At 40.7% G+C, this 12,528-nt stretch overlaps 1 protein-coding gene and 1 non-coding gene across 4 annotated transcripts in view; one reads left to right on the top strand and one right to left on the bottom strand.

The window, feature by feature from the left end:
- The window catches only part of MTF1 (metal regulatory transcription factor 1), a 50,208-nt gene that overhangs the window by 35,973 nt on the left and 1,707 nt on the right, over positions 1-12,528 (bottom strand). For 2 of the 3 annotated variants that reach the window (XM_004467107.4, XM_012528461.3), the window contains exon 2: positions 12,055-12,513. In XM_004467107.4, the coding sequence (XP_004467164.2) occupies positions 12,055-12,462 (408 nt within the window). In that variant the 5' untranslated portion in view covers positions 12,463-12,513. The remainder of the gene's footprint in view (positions 1-12,054; positions 12,514-12,528) is intronic. The other variant, XM_004467108.4, reaches the window with a different exon arrangement.
- On the top strand, positions 3,582-3,657 carry TRNAG-ACC (transfer RNA glycine (anticodon ACC)). The gene has a single exon. It is a non-coding gene; the product is annotated as a tRNA-Gly (tRNA).

Here is a 12,528-nt window from a genome sequence, read left to right as displayed (position 1 = left end):
TCTTCAGGGGCTACCACAGTTGATAACTTTATAAGCAACAGTACAACAAATAATTAACTACCCCTTTACTGTCTCCCACTATGTCAACCCTCACTCCCACAAGATTTTTTGAACTTGGCCAAGTCAAGCCTCCATTACATGTTCCTTTCTCAAGGAAATCTCCCTAATGCCCCTTACCCCACCTCAAACCAAAAGAGGTATCCTCATTACAGGTTTCTATAGTTTCTTTTATTTCTTTAAAGCACAAAATACAATTAGGAGTAAATAATTTACACTGTTTTCTATTTAGATGCTAAGCAGAGCAGTAGTTGGAAAACAAGGGTCATTAAATAAATATTTGTTGACCTAAATGAGCAAATGACTACTCTCAGCTGGGCTGTAAACTCCATAAGGGCAGAGACCATGACTATCCTGTTCACTGCAGCAGCCTCAGCCAGTAGAGAAGTGGGGTGGAGAGGGGAGGGAGGGAGGGAGGGAGGGAGGGAGAAACCAAAGCAGGGCTTGATGCTAAGAAAAGGTAGTGGCAAGGACACTAAAGGAATAGTTTCAAGAAGGTTGGTCAATTAGGTCAAATGTAGCAGAGATGACAGATAAAGCATTTCTTGGATTCGCCTGACTCAAAGGTCATAATTGTCTCTAGCAAGACTAGCTTCATTAGAAAGGTGGGAACAAAGCCAGAATGCAATAGGCTGAGGAGTCAGGGAGAAATGAGGAACTAGAGACAATAAATAACTACTCTTTAAAAAAACATGTCTGAGAAGAGAAAGAGGATAGAAAGTTAGGAGAGGACACAAGATTGGGGAAGGTATTTGTATTTACAGATGATGAAGACAGTTGACTGTCAAATGTAAATGCCTGCTCCCTGCCCGTGCCCCCATTATGTGCTGAATAAATTAGTAATCTATGACCCAGTCCTGAGGGAGATGGTAAGTACAAGTCATTATTCCGTGTTTTTCAGAATCATTTTAAAAACAGCATCAAGTTTTACAAAAAGGTAAAACTAAACTCAAACTGGATCAGAACAGGAAGTTGCAAAAAACATATAGGTTTTGCTGGTTACATAGAGAGGGTACTGAAACAACTTGCACGTTTAAATAAAATTAAGGTTAACCATTCATACATTCAAAAATTATGTTCCATGCATTGTATTGTTTCACTTGTGAGGAATACAGAAAAAGGGGATATGCCCCTGAGCTATGAGCTCAAAGTCAAGAGGAAAATAAAAACAAACAAGAACAATATGGTATAAGAAGTGGTAATGATATGGATGTTCAGCATACTGTGGAAGTACATAAGAGAAGTACCTAACTCAGACTTGGGCATGATTTAAGGAATGCTCTCCAAAGAGGTGATGCCCAAGCTGAATTTAAAGAACTTGAGGAAAATGGCATATAATTAATTTGCCTATCAAAATTAATGAAAGTGGGAAAGGGCTGTGGCTCAATCCGTTGCTCTACCACATGGGAGGCCCTGGATTCGCGTTCCGGGGTCGCCTTGTGAAGGCAGGCTTGCCCGCATGCCGACTTAGCAAGGTAACGCAACAAAAAGGGAGACAAGTAAGAACACAGAAGAGCGCGCAGTGAATAGACACAGAGCAGACAAAATGCAAGCCACAAGGGGGGAGGGAAAATAAATAAAAATAAATACAGACACACAGAAGAACACACAGTGAATGGACACAGAGAGCAGACAGCAAGCAAGCCACAAGGGGGGGAAATAAAAAAAATTAACGAGAGGATCTATAATAGAAACATAGTATCACTGATGATTCCACTGGATAATAAGGAAAACTTCCTCCAAGCTTATGAATTAAATCACTTTCATATTCTTGTGTGGCCTCAAACAGTTGTCAACTACCATTTGAAGGAGCACAGAAGGAGCCCAGGTTAGGTTCACTAAGGATTTGTGCTTAGTATGGAGTCTAATGCTAGGAATGGGCAAGAAGCATGACTTTCAGAGAGCTGATACAGGTTAATAAGTGTTCTGAGCAGTTCTAGCACAGAGAAATATTTAACAGAGATGACTGCCCTGTTAAATTAACAAAATCAGAGAAGACAGAAAGGTGAATGAGATAAAAGTGAGAAAATTAACCACTGGAACTCCAGGAGAAAAAAGCTTAAAAATTTTCAGAGAAGAGAAAAGGCTGTGAAAAAAAGGAAAAAGAAATAGATACTGTAACCACGTACAGCCCCATCCTCAAGAAGGACAGGTGCTGGAGTCTGTTGAGGCTCACCCCTGCATACATCGGCTCACATCCTTCCTCCACCTCAACAGACTCCAGCACCTACAATCTGACTTATTGGGCTCACCACACTCAGCTAAGATGGAGTTGAAGAAGGACAACCACCACACCATGGAGCCTAGAGTGATTACAACTGAAAATGGGAGGATGGCATCCAGCATCCAGGTGGAATCTGAGCCTCCTCTTGACATAGAGGTGCAATGGACACAACCAATCCAATGTCCACATAGAAAAGGTGGCATCGGATTGGGAAAAGTGGACATGATGGCTGATGGGTATGGGGAAAGGCAGAAGAGATGAGAGGTGGAGGCATCTTTGGGACATGGAGCTGCCCTGGATGGTGCTTCAGGGGCAATCACCGGACACTGTAAATCCTCATAGGGCCCACTGGATGGAATGGGGGAGAGTATGGGCCATGATGTGGACCATTGACCATGAGGTGCAGAGGTGCCAAAGATGTACTTGCCAAATGCAATGGATGTGTCATGATGATGGGAGGGAGTGTTGCTGGGGGGGGGGAGAGGTGGGGTGGGGGTAGTGGGGTTGAATGGGACCTCATATATATATATTTTTAATGTAATATTATTACAAAGTCAATTAAAAAAAAAAGTATTAAAGACATGTCAACTCCTAAAAAAAAAAAAAAAGAAAAAGAAAAAGAAGGACAGGGAGTCCCTGATTCTGAGTACCTGCAAATAAATGACTGGCCTAGCTATTATGGCTGTAGGAACTGCCCTTTTCTCCCTATCACTAGGGACCTCCCTTCCCTCTCCCCACACCAACTCGGACCCCATGCTGGCAATGATCTCATTTATTCAACTCCATCATAAGCAACCAAAGAGCTCAGAGCAGATGTATAAGAGTTCTGAACTGATCCTGTTCCTTCAACAGACCTATTATCCACCACCATAGTGGAATTCACATAGCTGTTCCCATGCCTCAACCCTTTATCCCTACAGAATAAATGTCATCCTTCTGTTCCTCATTTCTCAGCTCTTTTCACAGCCACAGGTCTCAGTGTCTGAGCCTCTCTTCCGTCTCAGGGAAAGTGGTATGTTACAGTGGAAAGGCAAAGACTTTGGCATCCACAAAGTCCTCATTTCAAATCCCAGTTCTACTACTTGCTAGTTACATGGTTCCATGTCTGTTTTTTAATCTGTAAAAGGGGACTAATAATACTTGTTTTATAAGACTGCTAAGAAAATTATAAACAAAACTATATTTAAGGGGAGCAGATGTAGTTCAAGTTGTTCAGTGCCTGCTTCCCATATACAAGGTCCCAGGTTTGATCCCCAGTACCTACTGAAAACAAACAAATGAGAAAACCAACTCTCACCAGGGAGCTGATGTAGCTCAGTGGTTTGAGTACCTGTTTACCACGCAGGAGGTCCTGGGTTCAATCCCCAGTACCTCCTAAAAACAAACAAACAAACAAAAACTATATTTAAGTTCCTTATACAGTGACTGGTACAAAGAAAGCACACAGCTGCTAGTTATCTCATCCTCTTTCCATTGCCACTGTAAAGTATAATAGGAGTCCTCATACTTTGCACATACAAGCCCTCAGCTTTGTCTGGTGCCCCAACTGCCCACCTTGGAAAAAACTTTCAGTGGCCTATTATTAGAGAAGTCAAAGGGAGCTGAATAGGAGAGCAAAAGATTATATGTAGTAAGGCTGGTGTTCATAGAACCCCTGCAGTTGGAATAACAAACATGGTCTCATTTTGAAACATGGTTATAAATGGTGGTTTACGTTCCAAAACAGCATTGGTGTAACAGTGTAAGTACAACAGTTCCATTAATCAGGGGTTATGGAGATTTCTGTAGGCTGTCCTGAAACCCAATTACAATTTATAACTTTGTTTCAAGGAGAATATGCTTCCAGGAGAGTTCCTGATAAAGAACATTTTAACATCACCACCTCTTTGTAAACTGGAGATCACTTCTGTATCTCCTTCAAGAACCATGTGGGAAGAGAAAATAAATGCAAGTTTATTGGGGAAAAAAACTGCAATGTACCTGACAATATGCTAAATGTTTTATGCCTATACTATTACAGATTTATATATAAATAAATCTCATTTAATCATGACAAAATACAATAGGATATTTTTATTTCCATTTTACAAAGGGGGAAATAGAGATGTTAATCATCTTGTGCAAGGTGATATAGTTAGCATATACCAGGAGCCAAGATGGAACTCAGGTCTAAATTATTCCTCTGCCGATCACAGAACAATTTTAAAAACAAGCTTGATTTAAATAAGAGGAAACATCATTAAAACTCAAGTTCTTTTTCCAGTGCCCTACAATAGCAATAAACTGAGCAATACCTAACATTTACAACCTATATAAAATATAAATTTGGGGCCTCTTATTCCTGTAGCACCATGTTTAAAAAACATGTGCACCCACAACACTCCCTGCCCTTTTCCCATGCCCGTGGGCTTAGTGACAGAAATGCTGATGATTAAGGGGGGGCGTACATAACATACATGCAGACCTGGAGTGGACACACAGCTTTAGAGCATAGTAAAAGGAAAATGCTCCCTGTTCTGGGTTCCTAGGCAACCTTGCATGAATAGCTATTAGCAGTCTCCCTACTAGATTCCAAGCCTCTCAAGGCAGGGAATATTTCTTTGTCCTTCCTAATATTTGACAAAAGTAGGTACTCAGTAAGTAGAAGCTTGTGGAGAGAATGAATGGATCTTTAACACTAGGATTTCAAGCGGAAACAGTCTCCATCTGTCCTAGTTCTGAATGGCAGTTCCGTGGGAGTTAGGAAGGGAACCTGCAAAGAAATGTAACCACAGCATGGAAAGACTAAAAAAAGTGGGTGGTTCCCTTGGGGAGTCAGCAACATCCTGGTCTGTTGGAGTGGATCACTCTATTGCCTGAAGGATTTATAATGAGAAATAAGATTGGAAGGAGGCCTCCCAAAGTAAAGGACACATTGCGAAAAGTCTCTGAAACACTGGAATCAGATTTTTCTTTTATACTTACAATTTGTTACACTGAAAAAAATCTCATCTTGCATGTGCCACTGACCACACAATTCATTCCTGGAGTTTAGAAGGACTATAGAGAAGTGAACTTGGCCCAATGGATAGGGCATCTGCCTACCACATGGGAGGTCTGCGGTTCAAACCCTGGGCTTCCTTGACCCGTGTGGAGCTGGCCCACATGCAGTGCTGATGAGCGCAAGAAGTGCCCTGCCATGCAGGGATGTCCCCCACGTAGGGGAGCCCCACGTGCAAGGAGTGCGCCCCGTAAGGAGAGTCACCCAGCGTGAAAGAAAGTGCAGCCTGCCCAAGAACGGCGCTGCACACAGGGAGAGCTGACACAACAAGATGACGCAACAAAAAGAAACACAGATTCCCAGTGCTGCTGATAAGGACAGAGGCGGTCACAGAAGAACACACAGAGAGCAGACAACTGCGGGGGAGAGGGGGGAGAAATAAATAAATAGAGGGTGAAACAGGCTAAAAAAAAAAAAAAGAAGCACTATAGTAACCTAATTCATAAAGCACCACAGTAACTGCACTTCTTGGTAAAAAAGGGTATTCTTTTCCCAATCAATGTACTGGAATACTTTGGTGTATCAAGAACATATTTGATATATGATGATTCCCAGGTTTCTTCATACTTTCTGACCAACTACTCAACAGAAAAGTGACAAGATCAGCTGGCCATGGGGGATACATTATGCTCACCAAATGTGGTTCTGACAGAGGTGTATGAACGAGTAATTACACAGCCCTAGCTGATTTTCTGGAAGGGAACAGATGTAAGAAAGTTTGGGGAACCATGGCCTGTATGTGCAAAGCAAGCAAAGGAAACACAGCTGTCTAGAAACCTGGAGTAAGAAAAGGTCTTAAACGAACAACCGTTAAGAAGCTGTTCTTCAGCAGATGCTAATATTTTCATTGGAAACTTTGCAAAGCTACCAAATCAACATAGAACCATGTTATGAGAATAAAATATATGAAATTAGAGCCAGTATTATCAGTGTCTCTGTAGTAGAAGACTGTATCTGTAGCAAGGTTCTAGTTGGTTTATTTTTATGCAAGACAACCATGAGCGAAAAAACAATGAAGTTAACTGGTAAGCCAACTACACACTTTAAGAAACAATGGAACAATCAGGGGTAAACCGGAAAATCAGGCTAAAATCTGACTCAGAAAATAAGCTGCTTAGGAAGCCAAGAAGACTAACTAGTTATCAAATGATCTGATTTCCTAAGAGATGGAGAAAAATACCCAGTTAAAAAAAGAAGAGATGATGAAACATGTTATCAAATTAGTCATATACATCAGCCTCTTTAGGCACGTCTTCTGAATGCCTAGTTATTAAACGAGATTTGCAGACTAAACATACTACTGCTTCTCCCTCAATCCTCAATCAACCCTACACTTACTGATTTAGAGAATGGTTTACAGACTATTTTAGGCTTATCCAGGTAAGTCTCATGGATAGAATGGAAAAATGTAGGGGGAGGAAAGTATAGGGAGCTAAATCCACAGCAGATTGAACAAGGTGCTCATTGTATCCTTGCCTCTGTCCTATTTAATACGAATATCAACCGTCTGAAGACAAGAATGGCAAACCAGGCTTGCAAACGGTACAGATCAATTTGCAAATAGTACAAAGTGGGAAGGTGTTGGCTAATGTAACTAATATAAGTGATTTCATAGTTGTTCTCTCTCTACTATCTGCCTTTTCTGCCTACATCAGCATTTCCCAAAATGTATTCCACAGAATACTGGTCTCTGGAAATCAGACCTGAAGAAAAGGTTTCCCAAGTCTGAAACATTTGCAAAATATGGCATTATCCTTCCTTCCTAGTCATTAGCATATTAAAGGCTCTGAGAAATCCTGTAATAAACCTCTGATTTGGTTTAATGTTTCCTAAACATTTGCTCAAGAAACACTTTTCACATAGTAATCATTAACCAAGGATGGTCTAAAGCTTAGGTTCTAAACCACATTCAAGTTTTCTATACTAAAAAACAAATGATTTCAATCCCCTTGAGCTACTACTGCCTCACAGCTCTTCTTCCTCCAACCTCAAAAAAAAAAAAAAAAAAAGTTGACACTCCCTGCCTCTTATTTCCTCACCACCCACTCACTTCTCAACTAGAAATCTAGCTTCAGCCCCCAGTGCTCTACTGAAACTCTTCTCATGATATGAGCAACTGTTCATCTGGCAAAAACTAATGGCTTCTTTTCTGCTCCACAACCCCTCCAGGGTCAGCAAGGAATATTCATTCTTCTTGAAACTCCCTTCCCTTAGCTTCCATAACCCTGCATTCCACCCCTCTCTTTAACCACTGCAATCTTCTCTGGTTCCTCTTTCTCTTTCCAACCCTTAAATTCAGACAAACTTTTACTTCTCTCTTGAGTAAACTGCCTATAGTTTGAACTATTGCCCCTCTGTGAATCCCTAATTCTAATCCCAAACCATTTCTTCAACTTCAGATCTAAATTTCCAAGGGCCCTCTCAACTTGTCTGCTTTACTTTTCTCCAAGGACCATAAATTCAATATTCAATATACTCCAAACCAAGCTCATTAATTTCCCCACCAAACTTTCTCCTCTTCCTGTCTTCATGTCTTAATGGAATCGCCATTCCCAGAGGCAGCAGGGTTAGCCACTTTCTCCTCAGCATGCCCATAGCACTTTGAATATGCCTCTATAAAATACTTACTACAATGTACTCTACTTAACTCTCCTCCTAGACTTGAAGATCCTCAAGGGCAGAAAACTGTTCAATTGCGTGGGCCCTGTACAAACATGTTTTCCAATGCACTTGGAAAAATGAACAAATCTTTCTAGTCAACATGATTTAAAACCTTTGAATCATGCCCAAGAATTACTAATTCTTCTCTCTCTCTTTCTCCCTCTCCCCTGCCCTATCTTCCCCTGTAAAAGCTCTGGATTCTTTCCACATATAACAGCTCTATCCGTAATCAAATTTAAATGAAACCCCAAACCTCTACCACAACTATCTCCCAACTGACCAATCTGCCTCCTATATCTCTCTGTTTCCAAGCTACCTCTGAAATCTGAGCAATCTTTCTAAAATGCTACTCTAATCACATCAATCCTTAGTTCAAAAACCTTCAATGGGGGAGCACATGTAGCTTAGTGGTTGAGTGCCTGCTTTCCATTTACAAGGTCCGGGGTTCAATCCCTAACACCTCCTAAAAACAAACAAACAAAGAAGAAACCAACTTTTATTGGGAAGTGGATGTAGCTCAATGGTTGAGTGCCTGCTTTCCATTTACAAGGTCCGGGGTTCAATCCCTAACACCTCCTAAAAACAAACAAACAAAGAAGAAACCAACTTTTATTGGGAAGTGGATGTAGCTCAATGGTTGAACGCCTGCTTCCCATGTATGAGGTCCTGGATTCAATCCCTGATACCTCCAAAATAAAAACCAATGGTATTCCACTGCTTCCAGAACACAGTCTAAACCCCTTAGCATGCTCTCACTGCCTCCCTTTTTTAGATCTCCACTATTTTCTATCTTTATATCCTGTACTCCCTATCTTCTAGTCCAGAGGTCAGCAAACTACAGCTAATGGGCCAAATCCCATTCACTGCTTATTTTTGTAAATGAAGTTATACTGGAACATATAAGGTTCGTTCATTTATGTATTGTTTATGGCTGCTTTTGTGTTAAAGTAGAGACCCTGTGTCCTGCAAAGCCTAAAATACTTACTTTCCAGAAAAAAGTATACTGACCTCTGTTCTAATCTAACAGGACAACTCACTATTCCCTGAAAATGGCCTGTACTTTCCCACTTTCATTCCTTTGTTCATGCCGTTACTGTCTCTTAGAAAGCCCTCCCTCTGGCTTTTTTTTTTTTCCTGCTATATATGCTTCAAGATTAACTCAAATGCCACCTTCTCCACCAAGAATTCCCTGATCCTTGACCCTAAAGTTGAGCTTCTCTGTGCTCCCAGTGCAATGTTTGTACCTCTCCTTCACAATGACCACACTGTGCCTGATACCATGATTGTCAGTGTAAATGTATTTCTACTTCTACACTATTGAATTGTTACAATCATCTTTGCAACCCCCACAGAACTTAACAGTACCTTACTTTATAGATGAGTTGAAAGAAACTTTGGCAAGCTCATATATTGGGTTGAAACCAACAATATAAAATTTGGTAGGGTGTGTGAGAGGGGGGTATATGGGAAAACTGTACTTTCTGCATGATTTTTCTGTAAACCAACAACTGCTCTAATAAAAAAATTATATTTGAAAAAAAATTTTTAGTAGGGAGATATTTCTTAAGGTTTACATGTAGGCCTCCATATTCACTTGCATAAAATGAAACTGAGGGAAGCCTGACTTAACAGCTGCATATATGAAAATAATCTAGAGCAGGGTTTCTACATCTCAGCACTATGGGCATTCTGAACCACCTGATTCTTTGTTGTAGGGGGATGCCCTGTGTAATGTAGAACGTTTAGCAGCATATTTGGCCTCTATCCACTAGATTCCAGTAGTGCCTCCCAGTACAACAACCAAAAAATGGCCCTAGACATTGCCAAATGTCTACTAGGGGTGAAATTGCCCCTAGTTGAGATATAATCTAGAGATTTTCTAGTACAAGTTAACAGTATGTTGATGCTGTTATTAAAATAAAGACTATAGATTAATTACAGTACAGTGTCCAGATTAAGAAATGAGAGTCCCATTGCATTCAGTGTTGATTCAAACTTATGAGATTGTGCTCAATTCTGGATTTTAAGAGTACTTTGGAAAACTGGAATTCATACAATCAAAGGTGACCAGATTAAAGAGAGACTGGGGGGAAATGTCATAATGGGGATATTTCAATAAATGGAGTTATTTAGCCTATACAAGAGAAGATAATAAGAAACACATGATAACTCTCTTTACACATCTAATGGGTTGTCCTGTGGGAGGAAAGTCTAGAACTACTGGGTGGGAACTACAGGAAGGCAAATTTTGGCTCTATACAAGTAAAAGCTTTCTAATAATCAGAGCAGACCAACAAATGTATTGGGCTGAGCTCTGAAACACTTGTTTCCATTATTCTAGATGTGTTCAATCAGGGACCAGATAAATTTGTCAGATGTAGAGAGATTCCTGCATAAGATGGGAAGTAGGACAAGATTGTCTCTCTCAAGTTCCTTTTAGCTCTGGATTCTAAGGTTAGCAAAAGAAAAGTCATATGTCACAAATAATAAAGTTCTCCAATTTCAAGATCTTAATTACACAAAACAAGGAAAATATTTTGCTGAACAGTTTTCCCTATTTATGTTTGATACTATCTTACACTTAATGTCTGGCATTGTAACTACCAGTGACCTATTTTTTCTATTGACCTGTAAGCAGCTCCTGGATAATGAAAATCATTACTTTTAAACCATATTTCTTTTATGCTAATAACCACCACTAATACAACTTGTACAATACTCTCAAAGCATTCTGCCATGCCTTACTTACATCAATCAAAGACGAATGTGGAACCTTATTTTAGATAACCTATTCTCATTTATCATCTCTTGCCTGAATATCTTAAAAAAGCTAGTCTTGGGAAGCGGACTTGGACCAGTGGTTAGGGTGTCTTTCTACCACATGGGAGGTCCACGGTTCAAACCCCGGGCCTCCTTGACCCGTGTGCAGCTGGCCCATGCACAGTGCTGATGCACGCAAGGAGTGCCCTGCCATGCAGGGGTGTCCCCCGCGTAGGGAGCCCCATGCGCAAGAAGTGCGCCCTGTAAGGAGAGCCACCCAGTGCAAAAGAAAGTGCAGCCTGCCTAAGAATGGCGCCGCCCACACGGAGAGCTGACACAACAACATGACGCAACAAAAAGAAACACAGATTCCCGTGCCGCTGACAACAAAAGAAGCGGACAAAGAAGAAGACACAGTAAATAGACACAGAGAACAGACAACCAGGGGGGAGCGGGGATAAATAAATTAATTAATTAAAAAAAAAAAAAAGCTAGTCTTTATTGCTTATTAAACATTCACTGAAATAATAAAGCATATTCTAGTAGATACCCATTTCTAAAACAAACCACTCATATGCAGCTCAGAGATAAGCCAAATCTAGTTATTTCATTATCAAAATTCTATTCTCAAACTATTGTGATTAGTAATGGAAGAAAATGTAGCATTGATGTGGAGAAAGTGGCCACAGTAGCTGCTGAGGGTAGGGAGAGGGAAGAAGAGATAGGATGTGGGAGCATTACTGCAGGGACAGTTGCTGGACATTGTATGTCCTGCCATGGCCCACTGGGTGGACTGGGGGAAAGTATAAACTATAATATAAACCATTATCCATGTGGTACAGCAGTGCCAAAAATGTATTCACCAAATGCAATGAATGTCCCATGATTGTTGATATGGGAGGCCTGGGGTGAGGGGGGTGGGGGGTATATGGGGACCTCATTTTTTTTAAATGTAACATTAAAAATAAATAAATAAAAAGAAAAAAAAATAAACCAAATCTAGTTATGCCAACATTAGAATCATGGATTTACCACTCAGTGAAATTTCTATTTTACTTATAATGTGGGGAACAAATTTCGAGAAATTATGATTTAATTTCCCAAAAGTTCAATGGGGCCATACATGCCAAAAGTTCTAGAAAGCAGAATGCAGTCGCAACAAAATGTGAAACATATGTATTCAATATTGACAAGCAAAACCAGTGTAGGTCCTAACCCCAGGGATGCCTTTAAAACCCAGCTAAAACTGCCAACAAGAGTTGTGCAAGGATGTTCTCCAATGCCAAATAGGCCCTCATCCCATTTTACTTACTTCTTTGCGCTTTGTTTCTGGACATTCCGACTGCAGAGTGAGGGTTGCACCTTCGATATTTCTTGGCATGGGCGTGGAACCAGGGTTTATTGTTAAATGAATCTGATCTGGCGAGATAATGTGTTGCACATAACCCTGGGACATTGCTTCATGATCTATTAGGTGAAAGCCCTCTTCACCCCCTACAAGAAAAGGCAAGTGTTCTCCGCACTGTCCATCATCATCTTCATCTTCCAAAGTGCCAGAGTCTTGCTCAATAAGAACAGTTGTCCTATCATAAACAGTTCCAGATGAGGAAGGCACCATTCCATTTTTATCCACAAACCTGAGCATCTTGTCATCGGGGGTCAGCTCATCTTCTTCTGCCTCAATGTAGATGATGTTGTTGTCTGGACTGTGTTCCCCCATGGTTCAGTGGCACTCAGCCCAACTGTGAGAAATGGAAAGGTAATGACCCGTCTGCAATAAAACGAG

Source organism: Dasypus novemcinctus, chromosome 9 (genome assembly GCF_030445035.2).
Source record: "Dasypus novemcinctus isolate mDasNov1 chromosome 9, mDasNov1.1.hap2, whole genome shotgun sequence".
NCBI lineage: Eukaryota > Metazoa > Chordata > Mammalia > Cingulata > Dasypodidae > Dasypus > Dasypus novemcinctus.
This window is presented reverse-complemented; position numbering and strand designations above follow the sequence as displayed.